This window comes from Mytilus edulis, chromosome 6 (genome assembly GCF_963676685.1).
Source record: "Mytilus edulis chromosome 6, xbMytEdul2.2, whole genome shotgun sequence".
NCBI classification, from domain to species: domain Eukaryota; kingdom Metazoa; phylum Mollusca; class Bivalvia; order Mytilida; family Mytilidae; genus Mytilus; species Mytilus edulis.
In genome coordinates, this window is record NC_092349.1 from 10,068,929 (window position 1) to 10,087,469 (window position 18,541).

General features: G+C 32.9%; 1 protein-coding gene across 1 annotated transcript in view; it reads left to right on the forward strand.

Moving 5' to 3' along the window:
* Positions 1-18,541, forward strand: part of LOC139527078 (degenerin-like protein asic-2) — a 61,566-nt gene continuing 43,025 nt past the window's right edge. Inside the window, exons 1-3 of the mRNA XM_071322338.1 lie at positions 1-356; positions 6,651-6,834; positions 11,070-11,106. Coding sequence (XP_071178439.1) covers positions 187-356; positions 6,651-6,834; positions 11,070-11,106 — 391 coding nt within the window. The 5' untranslated portion in view covers positions 1-186. The remainder of the gene's footprint in view (positions 357-6,650; positions 6,835-11,069; positions 11,107-18,541) is intronic.

Below are 18,541 nucleotides of genomic sequence, written 5' to 3' on the forward strand. Positions count from 1 at the left end.
AGAGATAGGCAACAGAAATCTATTGACAGACTGAATTCTTGTTAGACACTATTTTCTATAGCGAATTATTGTGCATTTTAAATTGAATTTAAAATTAAAATTCCCGTATGTAACACCGTATGCTTAATATAAATTCAGTGGCAACTGCATTTGGTTCCTTTTTTCGGACGACCTCAACTTAGCAAGATGTTGGTCTCGAAGCTGAAAGAGTTTTCTGGTTATACGTCTATCCACGGAATTGGACGATTCGGAGATGCTACCTATATCTTGCAGAAGATTTTCTGGACTTGTATTTGTTTAGGATCGTTTTCAATGTGTGTTTTTCAGATATACCGCCTTATTGGTCAGTACACAAGGTAATTAATAAGTTATATTTTGTCAATCTCAATTTGAGCCATAAGTGCTTCTGTTCAATGTGACAGATCATTGTTGTTTCAGGCTTTAGAATTTAATTACCTTTCGGTATCCTGTGATAGGGATAATTTAATTTGTGAAAATTATATATGCATCTTCATTTTGAACTATTTAAAAAGGATATTCTTCTTAAATATGATACTTTTGAACTTTCATTTGACTGTTCGGTCATAAAATGTCATTATATTGTTAAACTATTCATTATTTTATCGAAATCATTTTATTTGCAATATTTGTCCGTCAAAGTAATTTCAATATGATGTAACGATTTTTCTTTGTAAAGCTTTTTGTATTATAAGTAATAATTAAGTGTCAAGTATATTTTCACAAAGTCAGAAATTTGTTTCAAGATAATTCTTTTTGTAAATAATAGATAAAGTCACAGCTTTACATAGTTCTTAAGTTTTCTTACGTAAAGACTAATTAATCCTTTAGTCATTTCAATTACGGCGCTATTTAGCCTAAAGCTCAAACGACAGATTTTTGTTATAATCTTGTAGGATTTAATAATGTCTCCCATGAAATAATGTCCACTGGACACATTTTCATAGTAAATACTGTCCATGGACACAATTTCCTATAAAAATATGTCCTCAGGTATGAAAAAGTGTCCATGAACAAATTGAACATGGACAGTATTCACTACCATAATATTGTCCAGGTGGACATTTCGTCACAGGATATTGTGTCCGCCAGTGCATTTTTTTTTATATGATTAACGAATTAAATGATTTCCATTGCCTTGTTATTACTGGACGCATTTTAACTTTAATTGCAAACTTTAATTAATTGTTACTTTGACTTAGAGTTGTCTCGTTGGTACTTATACCATCTTTATCTTCATATCTATATCTTTTAATATAATTATTATAGTATTAATGACATATAACAGGGCCATTATAAAAACACCCATTTCTTAAGACATTTATTAACCAACTGAAAATTTGTTGCTGCGAACTTGACGTACTCTCTTACTCTTTTAATGGCAGTTTAGTTTGAAAAAAAAATAATTTGTACTTCACCATGATCAAGCTTTAAATATACCAAATATGCAAGATATTAAGTTGAAAAAAGTTATGTGTAGAAAAACAGGATGAACAGTGATCCCTTTATATGGTTCTTTAATGTTTGTTGCTGGTTACTAAATTAAATAAAATACAAAAAGGTATTATACTCTTTACAGCGTAATTTTATAAACTTTATTAAAAACCCTAACTAAATACATTTAAAGTGACAGGGGCTGTTCAGTATTAATCCTTGGAGGACACAATTTAATAACATTCATTACAAAAAAAATGGTACTGTAGATGGACAGTATTTCACAACTGTTGCTGTAAAATGCTATCCACTTAGGAGACAATATTTCATGGCAATGGACATTTTTTATTTTCTATTGCCTTCTTCTCCCTGTTCTCTGACATAGTTAGTAAAGATCTTCAGATTTGATTTTACACTTCCTTCTTATTGTTATTCTTTCATTGACATTACCATTTCCTGGGGAATTCTTAGACCTTAAATTTCTCTATATTCACTTCCATCCATTATTTGTTTGTTTACATTTGTAAATTTCTCATCAATCCTTCATATTTTAATAAAAATTCAAGTATAATAAAACTTTTTAATGACCTTTGTATTACTTCCCTTAGAGGACACAATTTAATAGCAATAATTATGAAAATTTGTCCTATTGGTTGACACTTTTTCCAATCTTTTGAAGTAAAAAGCTGTCCATTTTAGGGACACTATTCCATGGCAATGGACATTATTAAATACCAAAATTCTTTGAAAAACTGTCCACGTGGACACTTTTTCATAGGACACTATTATGTCTTACAAATTCTTATCGTATTATTTCATTGCCATTCAGTTATCTCCTTTCTATTATGAAATTGTCACCATGTAAATTCTTGATTTATATATGTTTTCTGAAGTATGTAACTTCAGTGAGAGTCGGGCATTCGTACTGACAACATCCGCTCAATTTGTATCAATCTGTTCAATGTGTTAAAGAACATCATTTTGTAAAACTACATGTATTCCATCCTGAATCATTAAATTGTTAACTACTGCATAGAACTTGTGTTTAATTCTACAAGTGGAGTTAAAGCGAGTATTATCAGTCAACTGACTAGATCCTAGTCATCGTCTACCGTTGGCATCGCCAATGTCTGCAATTGGTCGTGGGTTGCAGCTCGTTCTCAACTTCAAATCAGTAGCCTGTCTACCGGTTACATTTATGGATAAAATAATGAATAGTTTAACAATATAATGACATTTTATGACCGAACAGTTTGTCAATGAAAGTTCAAAAGTATCATATGAAGAATATCCTTTTCAAATAGTTCCAAATGAAGATGCATAATTTACACAAAATATTCCTATCACAATCCTCTGGTTTTGACACCACACCACTTTTTAACAACATTAATTATATTTATATGGTTTTAATGCAAAAATAAATAAATAGCCCGTTATATAATGAATAGAGATAATTTGTGTGCTCAAATACAAGGCTCCGTGTTGAAAACCGTACCATGGCCTTTAATGGTTTACTTTTATAAATTGTGACTTGGATAGAGAGTTGTCTCATTGGCACTCATACCACATCTTCTTATATCTAAAGATGACCTAAATAATTTAAGAATACAAAAATGAAAGACTCCAAATCCAGACCCTCCGTGTATTAGTACTGCAACCAGAGTTCATTTTTTAAAACTTTAATGGTCCGGAAGAACACACACCTAAATTATATATCGATGGAAAGAGGAAAACGTGTACAATAAGAAAAGTTGGGTCGTAAAAATCCAGAGTGGTCACAATTTTGTGAAATTGAGGTCAAAGGTCAGACCTAAAAATATCAATATTTCAACCACAAGGACAAAAAGGAGAAATATTCTGATATTTATTCAATAGAATGCTACAAAAACGATTCAATCATAAGCATATGCTATAAACGATGTTAAAACGACATATTTGAATACTTATATGAAGAGCTGCCATTACAAAATGGCGTTGATTTGGAACCTTCTGATTTTTTTCCATTTAAGACATAACAAAAGAAGAAGTGGCCTTGACCTTTTCACATCCATAAACTTTCATATTGTGTATAGTATTTCACTATAGTATATTACAGAATTATTTTCTAAAGTTTAAAACACCACTTTATCAAATTATTTCAATATTTTTTCTATCTTTGAAAAAAACAAAATTCAAGCGCTGAAACAGTGTTTTTAATTTTGCATCTTAAAGGTTGTGTATTTTGTGAAAATTAGTATCTAGTTATAGATAAATACATATTGTGTTTTTGCAAAGTCTGGACAGAGCAGTTATAACACAAAATAAACTATAGTCACCCGAGGCGAATGCGAGGTCCCTTTTTTATAAGAACAAGTTAGGCGCAGGACAGAGTTTGTTCAAAGCAAACACAGTTTTTGAGTACAAATGCTATCTGGAGCGTAAATACCGTCATGATTCGGTCAAACTCGTCAGATATAGTCTTACCTTTGCATAGGAAACACAAAAGAAATGTGAGTACAAAGTTCGATCGTTCAAAGTTCGTGACCCATATTCCCATATGCATATGCATGATGTATCTGCACTGCCAATCCCAAATGTAACGGGGCGAATGTTGCTACAGAAACGATTGATTTTGTAATAGCCATACGTTTACGAATTTTTGTTATCTTTAGGGACAATATGCGGTTCAGAAGCGCCTTTGTGTTATTTTTCATCAATTAACTAACAAATGAATTTTTGAGCCTAGGCTCCGTGTTGAAGACCGGACCGTGACCTTTAATGGTAGCATTGGCACTCATATCACATCTTCCTATATCTATTAACAAGCTATGCGGGCATCATTTCCATAGAAATACCAAAACGAGGACATAACTCATAAGAGCACTGGTGGCAGGGTGAAGTAATTGTTCTTCTTTTAATGTATCCTTGATATTTTCAGACACACCTTGGTGTAATTCTGAAAGTCTTAACATAGACTTCAATTTTCCTGCAGCAGATATGGCATCCCCTAAATTGAGTTCAGAGCTAAACTCTATATTTCATATCCCTTGGCCCCACTGTGTCTGAATTGTAAGGTGTCACAATATCTAGTTAGTTCTGGAGTTTGGCAGTTTGGTAAGCATCACAGACAATCTTGGATAAAATTGATCGGTATATATAAAGGATGTGCTACATGAGAAAGGCTTTTTCTTATGGAAGAATAAATCACATCACTAACAATCGTTATTAAAGAACTGACAGCAAGTTCAAATTCTAATTTTTCAGAAACTGTTTTACTTAATTGCAACGGTGTTGACTTCAAAAAGTACTTGGTTATGCATGGATAAATGATTACTCACATTAATAAGCACAACTTAAAAGACTGTCAACACGTTTAAAGGACTCAGTTTTGCGTAGTTTTCTGTTTTTTTTAAAGGTTTTTCTTTTACACAAAAACCCTGTTTTCATATCCAAACTACAAGGAAGAAACTGAGCGCGAGATCGTATAAAAGTGTCAGGTTGTGAGGATACATGTCGATCAGTTTGATCATATATATGGATTTCTGTTGTTTCTAATTTAAAGTTCCCCAAGGGTGACTGGGGAAACGAAATATGGCCAATTGGTCTTACCCCGACCGTCAGTAAAACGAAGTGAGGCGTCCGTTTGGCTGTGCGGGATGTATCAAGTTCGCAGTCACGTCCGGTCAGAATGGGGACGTTAAATCCTATGCCCCGTGTAAAGGGAGTGTCACGTTCTTTGCACGTTAAAAACCCTTGCATCAACTCTTTGAGGGGTCCGTAGGTGGCATGTTGCAATGGACAATTTCTGTCCCAATCCAATATACCATCATTTTCCATTGGCAGTCTAAATTTTCCCGATCATCATCCCGAATGGCCTCTATTATGACAAAACCTACCTATTGTTTTTATTGTTAACTTGTTCTCATCCTGAACATGCATGAAGTATTTGCCACTGGACGTTAAGCAACCAACAATCAATCAATCAATCTAATTTAAAGATGCACATCAAGTTTGCCTTCTGGTGCAAGTCTCATAACATCACTGATGATTCGCCCACGGAAAGCAGAATTTCAAGAGAAGTTGGTTTTAGCATCACCTTTTACACACCAAATCTCTGCGAAACTTCAATAGTACTTTTCCCCCGACCACTTGCATGCATATTAATTGCTCTGAGGTTAAACATTGACATACAATATATTTTCACACAATGTCAACCATAGTCATTATCCGGAAAAACCTCTTATCCGAAGGATTTGGTTAACTTTTATATAAAGTCAAAATTTTATTAACAAAAATATAACTTTTTTACAGAAAATACACGAAAGAACTACTATATATATTCAAATCACTCAAAAATAACTTAACTTCTCCTACAAAATCTACATAATCACATCGAAACTATCAAATTGATTATGAAGGAAAAAATAAATGGTGGAGCTGATTGACGGATAGGAAATTTCCGTAATTAAAAAAGGTACAAATGATGTTTTTATTTTTGAGTTTTTAACAAAATTGTTTGGAATTTGCCCAACAAAATTTGCATGCAGTATCGCAATAATATGTTTTGTCCTCTCAAATGTCAAATACTGTTTTTGAATCATATGTTTTCTCGTTTTCAAAGAAAAACGCGTTAAATTTCTATCTAAAAAAATCAGCCAACTTTAAGTTTGAAAGTTTTACTTGGAGATGGTATTATATTTACGTCTTCATCATTCCGATGATCCTTGATGATATGTGCATAGAAAATATTTACGAAAATAGCGGGAAATTTAACCAAAAAATTAATTTTTGGATTTTAAGGCTACCCAAAACCTTAAATTGAGGAGTACCCCCATTAAAGGGATAAAATACAAAAATGTGACCATAGAAACTTTTTACGACCCGATGGAAATTAAAATATAGATATTATTCTATCATTTAAAACAATTTGCAGCCGTGTGTTATTCCGGACCATCGTTAACTAAGCGTCTTTTTCGATGTCAGTTGCAGTACTATATTGGGCCAAGTAGTTCAGTGCGCTCGTAACGGTGGAGGTGATGTTGAGATTGCAATCGTCAATCCTCGGATGAATCCGCTACTCTCCTTCTTACGGAATCGGCCGAGTTGTGACGAATGGTGGAGGTTGATGCTTCAACAGTTTTAGTCCGAATACAACAGAGTTGTTGCTATAGTAAAAAGGTATACACGTATTTCAATTTATTCTATTTATTAATTTTCAGCGAAAGTGTAAACACACAAATATCAACTACTTACTCAAAGTTGGATTTTCCAAGTATAACTTTTTGTAATTTAAATCCATTGAGTTATAACAAAGTCAAGAAAGTACCTGCGTTTTATCAAATCGTCAACGAAACAGCCAAGGTATTAAAAGTAGATCCCACGTTCTTCGATGATGATACACAGGTATGACTCTATATATATATACAAGTTAAGGTATTATTCTTTATCTAACCTCCTATACATTCTTACCCTCTAGGCATACGATTGGTTAAAAGCAACCGCGTGGAGACCGTGTATATTCTGTATTGGGTTAGTAGGCGGGGCTTATTTTAATACACGGTTAGTAGCACTTGGTGTTACGTCCCTCATGGTGTTTAGGAAAACTCTGAAAGGTTTCAACAGACGAAGGAATTGCTGATGAACGATTGAAAAAAAAATCATAAAACACTTTTCAAGCTAACAAGTTGTTATTGTTGGCAATTGTTTTTGTATAGATCAAAGGAAGTAGGTTCTTAATGCTATTGTATACGATATTGAAAACTTCACCACTTTAATAGCACACTAGTCTAAATACCACATGATAAGATAGTCGGTAAGATAATGATTCGTTACATAGTGTGCCTATAGTGACCTAATACGATATGTATGGGGTCAGTAAATTCCATATGGGGATTCGAGCTTATATTTGTCTTTATGGCATTCTGGTCGATTTAATTACATACGAGTATTTTGTATCTTAATGACAGCTAATTTCCTAAAGCATGTAGAGCAAGACTTCAGTTAGCTTGCTTGCTTTTTTTATATTGTACAATCATAAGGATAACACCCAATTAAATTCAAATATTATATACTAGTATACAGGATAAACTATACCTATATATATTGTTTAAAGATGTCAATCTTATTTACAAAGCTTGTATAAACAAACAAAGCAAGCAAGCCAACCAAAGTTTTTCTTTACACGCATTAGGAAATAAGTTGTAAGAGATTTTTCAATGACAAACCGGTATGATTCTAAACAGGTGTTTTAGTGACATACATTTATTGTTTTAAAGAGGTGTTTAAAATAAAATGAGATACGCGAATAATTCTAAATAGGTGTTTAATGACAGACAGAAATTGTTGTAATGACATACAGAAATTATTCTAAACAGGTGATTTAATGACACACATGCATAATTTTATACGGGTGTTTAATTCCACTCATGTTAGATTTAGGTGTTTGAATGACATAGACTCACTGATAGAGGTAGGGTGCTTACAGCTAATTTCCTAATGCATGTAGAGTAAGACTTTGGTTAGCTTGCTTGTAATGTTTGTATATTGTACAATTACATTGGGATAACCTCTAATTAAATTTAAATATAATATAAACAGGTTTCACTATGCCAATATATTGTTTGAAGACAGGGGCGTAGCTTACGTTGAGGCAACCGAGGCAGTTGCCTCGGCAAAAAAAAACACAAAAAAATATTTTCCTTCACTGTATTTTCTTTTAAATGATTGTCGCAGCAAACTGGCTACTAAACAATAAGATAGCAACTTGTTATGTATTGTTGGCGCGGTTATTGATTCATACCCTTTACGAATTATTCAAGACTTATGAAAACATTTGAATTAATTTTCCCTCCTCTACTTGGACAAACCCTTTACGGTAGTTTTCTGTAATTCAAGTTTGTCAGAGTAAAAGGAAATCGACAACAGAGTTATTTTGTCCTACCCCATTGCAAGCGAAAACAGTGAGCAGAATAGATGAGGATCCAACTCACGAGTCACCCGATCACTTTACCATTGAATTAGGTAAATTATTTAATTTTGTATCAGAATAATTTCTAGTATATAAGGGCCTGGGTGAGGATTTTAAGAAAACAGAAAAATCGGCCCTGAAATTAATTTAAATTTAAAAGAATACGGATTTAAAATAGTGCTTAATTATAAAATAAAGGAAAATCAAATTATGGGCGACAATGATTAAAAAATAAATATTTGATAATCCCATTCTTAGCATTCAAACCCCTATTAATAACCGTTGACATGTTCCCCTACGACTATGTTCATTGACTCTGGTACCAAACAAAACAAAATATGCATCTATACATCATAGTGCACAGAAAACAATTTATATGTTGTGGTTCTCAAGTTTTATTCTCGCTATTTTAAATTCATAGTACGTTTTCACAAGCAGGGAATTTAAGATATTTAAAGGAATAACTAATTCCAGAGAAATATGTCTGTTAGTTAATACATAATGTCAGTTTTTATATAAAAAAATCAACCAAATACTGTTCATTTATAATGAAGACTCTAGAATAAAGTAAATGTTAGTTATTCGCCGGTTGTCATGTTCATCATGAATGAAAAAAAAAGTAAAAAATCATTCAATATATAATTACAAGACCTTCGAAGGAATACACCACTAAAACAAGCGCCGTGCTACACTTTACATGTAGCATATGTTTTTCTCCTAGTTTATCCTGAAATTCGTTTGTTCAATCCAGCTGTCATTTTGTGGTGATTATCTATAATTCGTTGATTCGTGACCTACGACCAAATAAATGATCATCACAACACTTATTACAAATAAACCTAAATATTTTCGTTTTTTTTCTTCTATATTAAACATTTTGTACAGGTTTCTTTTTAATATCCACCGAGCAAGGTCATGATTTCTTGTGATATGACATTAACTCATGTCACAGTGAGGTACAGCCAACTATATTAGAGTGTTCTACGGCTTGGAAATATATTGGGAACCATTAGGCATTTGAGCTGGCTTTCTGCTGGGAACAGTATGTCAATATATTGTATGACATTAACTCATGTCACAGTGAGGTACAGCCAACTATATTAGAGTGTTCTACGGCTTGGAAATATATTGGGAACCATTAGGCATTTGAGCTGGCTTTCTGCTGGGAACAGTATGTCAATATATATGTTGTGCTTTCTGTAACTGCTAGCAAGTCAGGAAACTGACTTTTCATTGGTTGTCTAATGTGATACCTTCACGTATTTTGTTATTTTTATAGCTTTGAGTATAGATAGTAAGGCATATAATTAACATTATTATGATGAAAGAAAATTGAACAGCAACTATTTTTAACGATTCTTTTTTGTTCAAATTGTAAAAACCTCGATAGCTCGACCCCTGCCTCGGTATAAACAGAAGGCAAGCTACGCCACTGGAAGATGTCAATCTTAATTAGCTGGAATAAACATTTTATACAAACAAGCAAGCAAGCCAACCAAAAGTTTCATTTTACATGCATTAGGGAATTAGCTGTAATGATGTACAGATTTTAACTCTGAAACATGTTTTTCAATGAAATACAGGTTTGATTTTAAAAATGTGTTTTAATGAAATACTAGTGTAGTCTTCTATACATGTAATGTGGTAACTATAATGACATACATGTATGATTCCATAGATGTTCTAAAGGTACTCATTAGAGAAAAATTCGGGAATTGATTGCATTATTTTTTTTTTCAACCGGTTCATGAACATCCCCATGTGTTATAAAATTACAATTGAAATACACTTTTTTCTCGATAAATGTTCATACTGATTTCATCATTTAAAGTGTTTTGACGGAAATGAAATTGAGAATGGAAATGGGAATGTGTCAAAGTGTCAACCCGACCAATGAGCAGAAAACAGCCGAAGGCCACCAATGGGTCTTCAATACAGCGAGAAAATCCCGCACCCGGAGGCGTGCTTCAGTTGGCCCCTAAATAAAAATGTATACTAGTTCAGTGATAGTAGACGTCATACTAAACTCCGAAATAGATAGAATAAACTAGAATTAAAAATAACACAATACTAATAAACGCCAGAGGCTCCTGACTTGGGACAGGCGCAAACATGCGGCGGGGTTAAACATGTTTTTTGAGAATAACATTGTTTTAAATTTTATTGTGCATTTAAATGACACTTTCAAAGATTCCATATAATTGACATTTAACATTTTGCTCCATATCTAGATACATTCAATGAAAAATGCAATTGTATAGTTTGGTTATAAGAAAATTGGCGAAGACGGTAAATTTCAAACTGGAATTTGTGGCGAATGCAAAAACTTCTGGTTCACAATATTGTTGGTTTCCTTTCTTAAGAAGTGAAATAACCGCTGTTTTCAAATTTCAGTGGTAATCCGCTTGAACAAATATTTAATCATTTCTGCATAGAAAATGTATGTAACTAAAGATTTGGTACGCCTCAAATTACATAAGCTCATAAATAAAAATAGTGCAATAAACTTGAATTTAGAAGAGAAAAATTGTTCATATTGATATCAATCACCATGTACATGTATTCCTTGCTTCAAAGTATAAATACACCTACAAACAATTTTGCATATGGAAACCCAAAATGTCATACTATGTTGTTATTATATAATTGATATCTTTATATTTTGTTCCAGCCAACCACAAATCAACACACTGAGACATACACACCCGGTAAGGTTTTTCACAAATTGTTACATTACGTCCTGAAATAAGTTTACCTTTTCATAAACATAGTTTAGTTTTATGATATATCCGTATTTCTCTAATTCTATGGAAATATATCCCTTTCCAAACCCATTGTATAAAAAAAATTAATCAACCGTGTGGTTGCCGCTGATCTCAGAAGATGATTGGCTGAGTCAAAGGGTCATAACCTTTCTTAGCTCCCTGAAATGATCAAAATATTCAAACTGGGCTGCGTTCAATATCGTAGCTGCTACGTAGCGCTACGTAGATTTTGACTATTGAAAGATATTGATAGCAGCTACGTAGCCGCTACATAGCTGCTAAGATATTGAACTCAACCCAGGTGTTCATGAAATTGACAACTTCGTGGAAAATGGAAGGCACTCGAAGGGGATTTTGGTTTAGAAAAAAAGGAAATTTTTCTTTTAATCATTAGAGACACAGATCATTACACAGTAACGCGTGGATTGTCGGATTTATCCAATCTCGATAGTTAAATTATAAATTTTAAAGTCCTCGCCGAGGCTCGGACTTTAAAATTGATAATTTAACTACATTTTTGTATCTCGATTAGATAAATCCGATAATCCACTTGTATCAATGTATTAATCTATATTTATCGCTATTTTGTGCATTTTTCCTTTGATCTTTTTTTGTGATAATTTTTCATATCATGCTTCTCGCTTGAGATGGAAAATTATCACTAGAAACTAAGGAGGCACGTGGCGTTGCTAATGAAATTGACATGACATTAACAACGTCGTCATAGGTAAAAAAGCGATAAACAGATTATCATTAGTCATCTCTACTCGATTGCTTTTCTCGCATTCGCCGTCCCGGTGTTCTATAGCCATTCTTCCCCCATGCCAATTTTTTCGGGGGGGGGGGGGGGGGGAAACCAGGATCAAGCCAATTTCCCCCCCCCCCCTTAATAGCACGAGAAGCTAATGTTTCCCCCTTGAATTATAACGTCGCCGACGTGAGTTCCAAATTTTTATCTAAAAAGAAAATAGCAACATTTTTTTTAATTATTTTAGCGCTACGAAACCTTCATTGTATTAATATACACGTGTTATTTAATGAATGGCTATTATCTATTTTGATTTTATTGAACCATAAAACTAATTTTTGACTCTTCACATTGAATAATACGCGAAGCGGATTATGTAAAATGTGAAGAGTCAAAAATTAGTTTTATGGTTCAATAAAATCAAAATAAATTATTGCCATTCATTATAAATAAATTTCTATCAAAAATAAGGCTCAAAGAACTTTTTATATTATTTATATTAACAATAACAACGTACACACATGTTGGCGTATGAATACACAACGTCAGAGTGGGCGTGTCGCCATCAAAATTGACAACATTGAAAATAAAACTAATAATTTTAACCAATCAGAAGACAGTAAAAACACCAAATTTATTTATATATACATGTTTATATTTTATTGATGTCTGTTTGGTATTAAATTAATAATTAACCAATATTAATTAACCAACAACAAAATTGTACTACATGCTCCTGGCTTCGGAATGGCACATAAAGAATGTGGCGGTATTAAACATTCACCCCCACCAAATAATCTAGCCTTGGACACCATAAGAAAAACATGTTATATATATCAGTTGCAATTGGCTTCACTCAAATGTTGGTATGGTGCACAATAATCACTTAGCACCGGAATAAGAGTACTCTCAGTTAATAACGAAATGACTACGAACGATTTTTTTTTGTATGAGACATTGCTACATTTCATATAAAAAAAAAGCATGCAGTGACAGACATTAACTGCGAAACCATGTATATTTAGTATGGTTTTTCAACCCAAGATAGATAAGACTAATTTATTTTTAAGCGTTACTTGTCATACTAGCCTGTTGTCAGAAAAACTAAACCTGCGAAGTAACTTGTTGTGGCAATGCATATTAAAAATGTTTCTTGGCTTATGATAAATCCCAACGAAAACTTTTTGGCATCTCAAAGCATAAGGGTATTAGTAAGGAGTATACACCTATAGTAAGTTTTCAGGTCAAAAGAATGCATGTAAATGTCAGCATAATGAAGATTTGGAATATCAGACAAAATAACAACAAAATGCAATTACAAACGGACTGATGAACATGTAGACAGACGATTGACACATTGACACAGTATAATATGGTAGACATAAAGACCGACTGGTAGACATGTATAGAAAGACTGGTGGGCACACACACAGACTGGTATAGTAGGCAGATTAATGGATACGTAAACTGACTGGTAAACATGTATAGACAGACTTGTATTAATGTAAATTGACAAAAATAGTTGTAAGCGTAAAAATATAATTCTATCTCTGTTTGGTTTAATTTTCAGACTTGTATAAATACATGTATAGTGAAATCTTTACTATGGGGGGAAAAGTGACTATATTTAAGAATTTAATGCTCTTTTTTGTAAATTTATTGGGGTGTAAAAGCGTTGACCGAAGTACATTTTGTATGAAGCGCGGAAGCGCTTCATACTAAAAATGTGCGCACGGTCAACGCTTTTACAACCCTATAAAGTTACAAAAAAAAGCATTCAATACTTATAATTACATTTTTACCTTTAGGATCATGAAAACAAGCCTTTTATCAAGTTTTTATTTCATTTACCAGTGCACTTTTTTGTTGGACCTCGTGTCATCATGAATGAAAAGTTGCATTGTGTAATGCAATTGATTAAGGAATATCACGAGATTGCTAGTTAGCCAATCAGAATAACGTATTATAATGAAACATACAACTAATGTAATTATGTATACGTATTGCCAAATTTCCACGGGGGGAGAATGGCAATGATCCAAAATTTGACCGGGGGAAAAACTGGCATGGGGGGAAGAATGACTATATAACACCGGCTCAAGCGAGCAAATCAATTTCGTTGAGATGGTAAACGATAATCTATAATTATGGCCAACATATAAAATAATTAGATGTGGCATAATTGCTAATGAGACAACTCTCCACCAGAGACCAAATGACTTAGAAGTTAACACCTATAGGTCCCCGTATGACCCTTAACATATAAAGTTATCATTGTGAATAAGAGCAAACTTTAGGAGTTTGAAATGCTGGGTCCTGATTCTCAAACAAAATGATTGATAGATTAAACTAAGAATACAATAGATTTTTTAGTATATATGTCGTGTACAAATTGCAATTTTGTACATGTTATAATATGTACAGAAATATTGTACATGTAATAAATTGTACAATGCAAAGATACAAGTGATTACATGTACAAAAGTACCTCGTACATGTACAAAATATTGCTTACAAAGGGTTTTAACTTGTACAAAATTTGAAAACAAATTAATATAGCAGGATATACATTTGAAATTGATTAAACAATAAAGAACAATAATCAAAAGCTCAGAACGTTTTTTTTCTTTTTCTTTAGAGCACAGTGGTCACAAAGTAACAGATATGTTTTTATTGCTTCACAGCTTATGTTGCCATTAGGTCATTGCATGTTTTATGCAATCCAACATGGCCTACAGCACAGTGACCCTGTTTAATAAAAGCATAACATGGCCTACAACAGAGTGACCCTGTTAAATAAAAGCATAACATGGCCTACAGCACAGTGACCCATTTTAATAAAAGCATAACATGGCCTACAACAGAGTGACCCTGTTAAATAAAAGCATAACATGGCCTACAACAGAGTGACCCTGTTTAATAAAAGCATAACTATTTTTTTTGTAAAAATAACGGAATTTGATGCGACTGTCATAAAAGTGAGAGGTTTAGCGCTATAAAACCAGGTTCAATTCACCATTTTCTACATTTGAAAATGCCTGTACCAAGTCAGGAATATGGCAGTTGTTGTCCATTCGTTTTTGATGTGTTTTGTCATTTGATTTTGCCATGTGATTAGCTTTCCGATTGAATTTTCCTCGGAGTTCAGTATTTTTGTGATTTTACTTTTTTCCCCAATGGCAACAAAGTAGATGACTCAGGTTCATCTGAAATTTTTGAAGAAAATGCTTTAACATTTTGAATAATACCCCCCTATTTTTTCTAAACACGCAAAAATTAAAGCAAGGTCTCATATGCATACCCTATAAACGCCAGAGAGACTGAATATGGTTTTCATTGGACCACGCTAAATTTTAAATAACTTTGGAATTACTGAATCTGCTCTTTCAACATTTTTGGCCTTGAGCTCAACTGATGTAAATCTTATGCATCAACTTATTAATTTATGATAACTAATAAGATCATTACATGAGTCGAATGTCATTTTGATATTTTAAGTTTCTATCCTCTCCTTTGAAGACAGGGTTTTGTTTTTAGAGGATTTATTTTTCTCGACATATCAAGATTTTGTTGTAATATCTATCCTGGCTATACACTTGTATCTTAAGTCTCAAGTAGTATGAAAGTATTTTACTATTGTCAGGAAACAGGGACAGTCTATACTAACTTAGTATAGAAAGTCCCTGGTGGAAAGTTACAATAATAATTCATCAGGTGAGAATACTGAATAATGTTTGTTGACTACATGTGTGTTTTAAAAGGTATGACAGCTGATTTCCTAATGCATGTAGAGTAAGACTTTGGTTAGCTTGCTTTCTTTGTTTGTATATTGTTCAAATGTATTTGGGATGATGTCCAATCAAATATAAATATGGCATATACAGGTTTAACTATGCCTATCTATACTGTTTGCAAATGTCAATTTTAATAACAATGATTCAGCAATCCTTTATACAAACAAAGCAAGCAAGCCAACCAAAGTCTTCATCTACATGCATTAGGAAATTAGCTCAAAGTAAAGATAAAAACTATGCATCTGGTCGTTAACTGTATCAAAAAAGACAATACACACCAACATGAATGAACAAAAAAGAAAAATGATGAAAATAGTATTGAGGTTAATAACATGTGTTGTAATAATGGAGACACTTATTTTTTTTTTTAATTTCGGACAAGTTAAAACCATTTTTAATCAAGGTTTGGTACATGTGATAACATGTATGATGTTTTTTTTGTATATGTTATAACATGTACAAAATCGCAAATATTACACGACATATACATATGTTGAGTGGTATATTGAATCGCAATATTATTTTTTTTAAATTGCACGAGATTTTCCAATAAATTATTCTTTTGTATTCATAGTCGTCTCAATTTCGGGATGATACAATTATTAAACAGCTATCATAAGTATAACATTAAAAATAGAATACTTAGTATTCAGAATGTTAAATATCCCTCTTTTTCCTATCTAAGCCTCGGTCACACCTTACCGGATAGCTCGAACGGACGCCTAACTTTTTTTCAATCGGTTCATGTCCGTTAGACGTCCGTTCTTATCCGTTAGACGTTCGTCCATATCCGTTGCATGTCCGTTAAGCGTACGTTTTATCCGTCAATGTCCGTTCTGTCCGGTGGAAAATTTTGAGCATGTTCAAAACTTTGAACGGACGTCCAATGGATAAAATGTCCGTTGAACGTCCGTTAGGCGTCCGTTTTGTACGGTACTCGTCCGTTTCGTTTCCGTTTTGTGTCCGTTACGTGTCCGTTATACGTATATAGAGATTGTGACGTCAGGCAAAATGGAAGGTTGGAAAAAAAATCGGCTTCACCTCGGCAGTAGTTTTTAGACGAAAAAGTGTCCAGACACAATATAAATCAGGGGAAAAAAGTTACAACAGAAAGGATGATATATTCGCTTATTTCTTGTAGGACATTTATTGCACTCTTAGCTAATTTTCATAGAAAAAAATGAATAGAACATAAATCTCTACATCGTTGAATTTGTACGGACTGCAGTATCTAGGAAACAGAACGTCACAAATTAACTTTTAATTGTTGCGTCGTTAGCAACTATTGTTCTAAAAATGGCGACGTCCATATCTCTTCAAAGTGAACAAACATTAATTGCAAATGAAACTATTGCAAAAGATTATTCATTAAATAAACAAAGATCTCTTAAAAAAAAAACTTGATGCAACCCAAAATGAGCATTTTCGATACAATCTAACAGGCGGTGGACTTAGAATATGGTTAAGCGCTAGCTGCTATGAATCATTTAGATGGGCACTAAATACTTTTTATGATAACAAAAGAAAAGAAAATGAAGGAAACATCATATACAAAAAGGTATTTGATAAATCAGAAACTGTCAATGTTGAAGATCAATATAAAATAAAATGTGAAGGATTTGATACACGAGGCCGAAATATAAAACTTAGTTGTTTTTCTATAAATATGTACCATACAACTTCGTCCTTACTGGTAAATGGAAAAAAGTTACTTGTGTTCATCAATGATCATCTTCCAGAAGTACTTAACTGTATGAAAAACTATCAAATCAATGGAAAACCAGTTGATCTGAATATGCTAAATAAATGTATTTATGACATGATTTCTGTAAACTTTCCGGAACACGAAAATCATTCAAATTCAACCAAGACAAATGAAAAATCATGTGAAAACATTGAACATTCGCAAGCTAAATCTATTATGTCTATTACATGTACATCTAATACATGTTCAAACACGGAAAATAAGAATATCAATGAAGAAAATTCTGAGATATCAACCAAAGATAACAGTAACATAAAAAAGAAAGAAGATATAAAAGAAATTCACTCCGATACAGTACGCCAACCATTACAGAATGTTAATGAATTGTTACATGCACGTGAAAATATCACGCAAGATGAACATTCTGTCAAATCACTTTTACATCAACTATTAGATAAAACCGACAGTTTATTTGAACTCGTTAAATCAATAGACAAACAATGTATAGAAGACAAACAAGATTTCCAAAATAAGATCGATCAAGTCAACGATAGGATTACCGCTTTTTCAAAAAAAAATGTGTACTATTGACGAACACCAGACACAACATTTATATGACATTGAAAACAGTGTCAAGTTGGTTAAAGTTGACCAGGACAAAAATTTTAGTCACGTTCATAACAAAATACAAAGCCTCGCCGATAGAGTAAAAGATTTACCAAGCCGTACACAGTACAACGCCAAAAACTTTGAAGTGGAAAAATCAAATGAAAATATAGATTATCGTAGTGTTAACTGCAACACAGCCAATACATCAAAGACATATATAGATCAATCACATACAACAATAAGAAACTCTCAAATATTTCCAGACGAACGGAAAGAAAAAACATTGATAATAGGAAGTTCCATTATTAAAGGCATCGATGCAAACAAAGTTGGAAAAGATGTTCACATACGAACAAATAGAGGCGCAACAGTACCAACATTAACAGAAAAGATTAAAAAATCAAATATACAACATTACAAAAGTATTATTTTAGTTGTTGGTGGAAATGATGCCTCGTCAAGGATACATCCAGAAGCTTTCAAAGAAAAATATGATGATATGATAAAAACTGTCAAATCGAT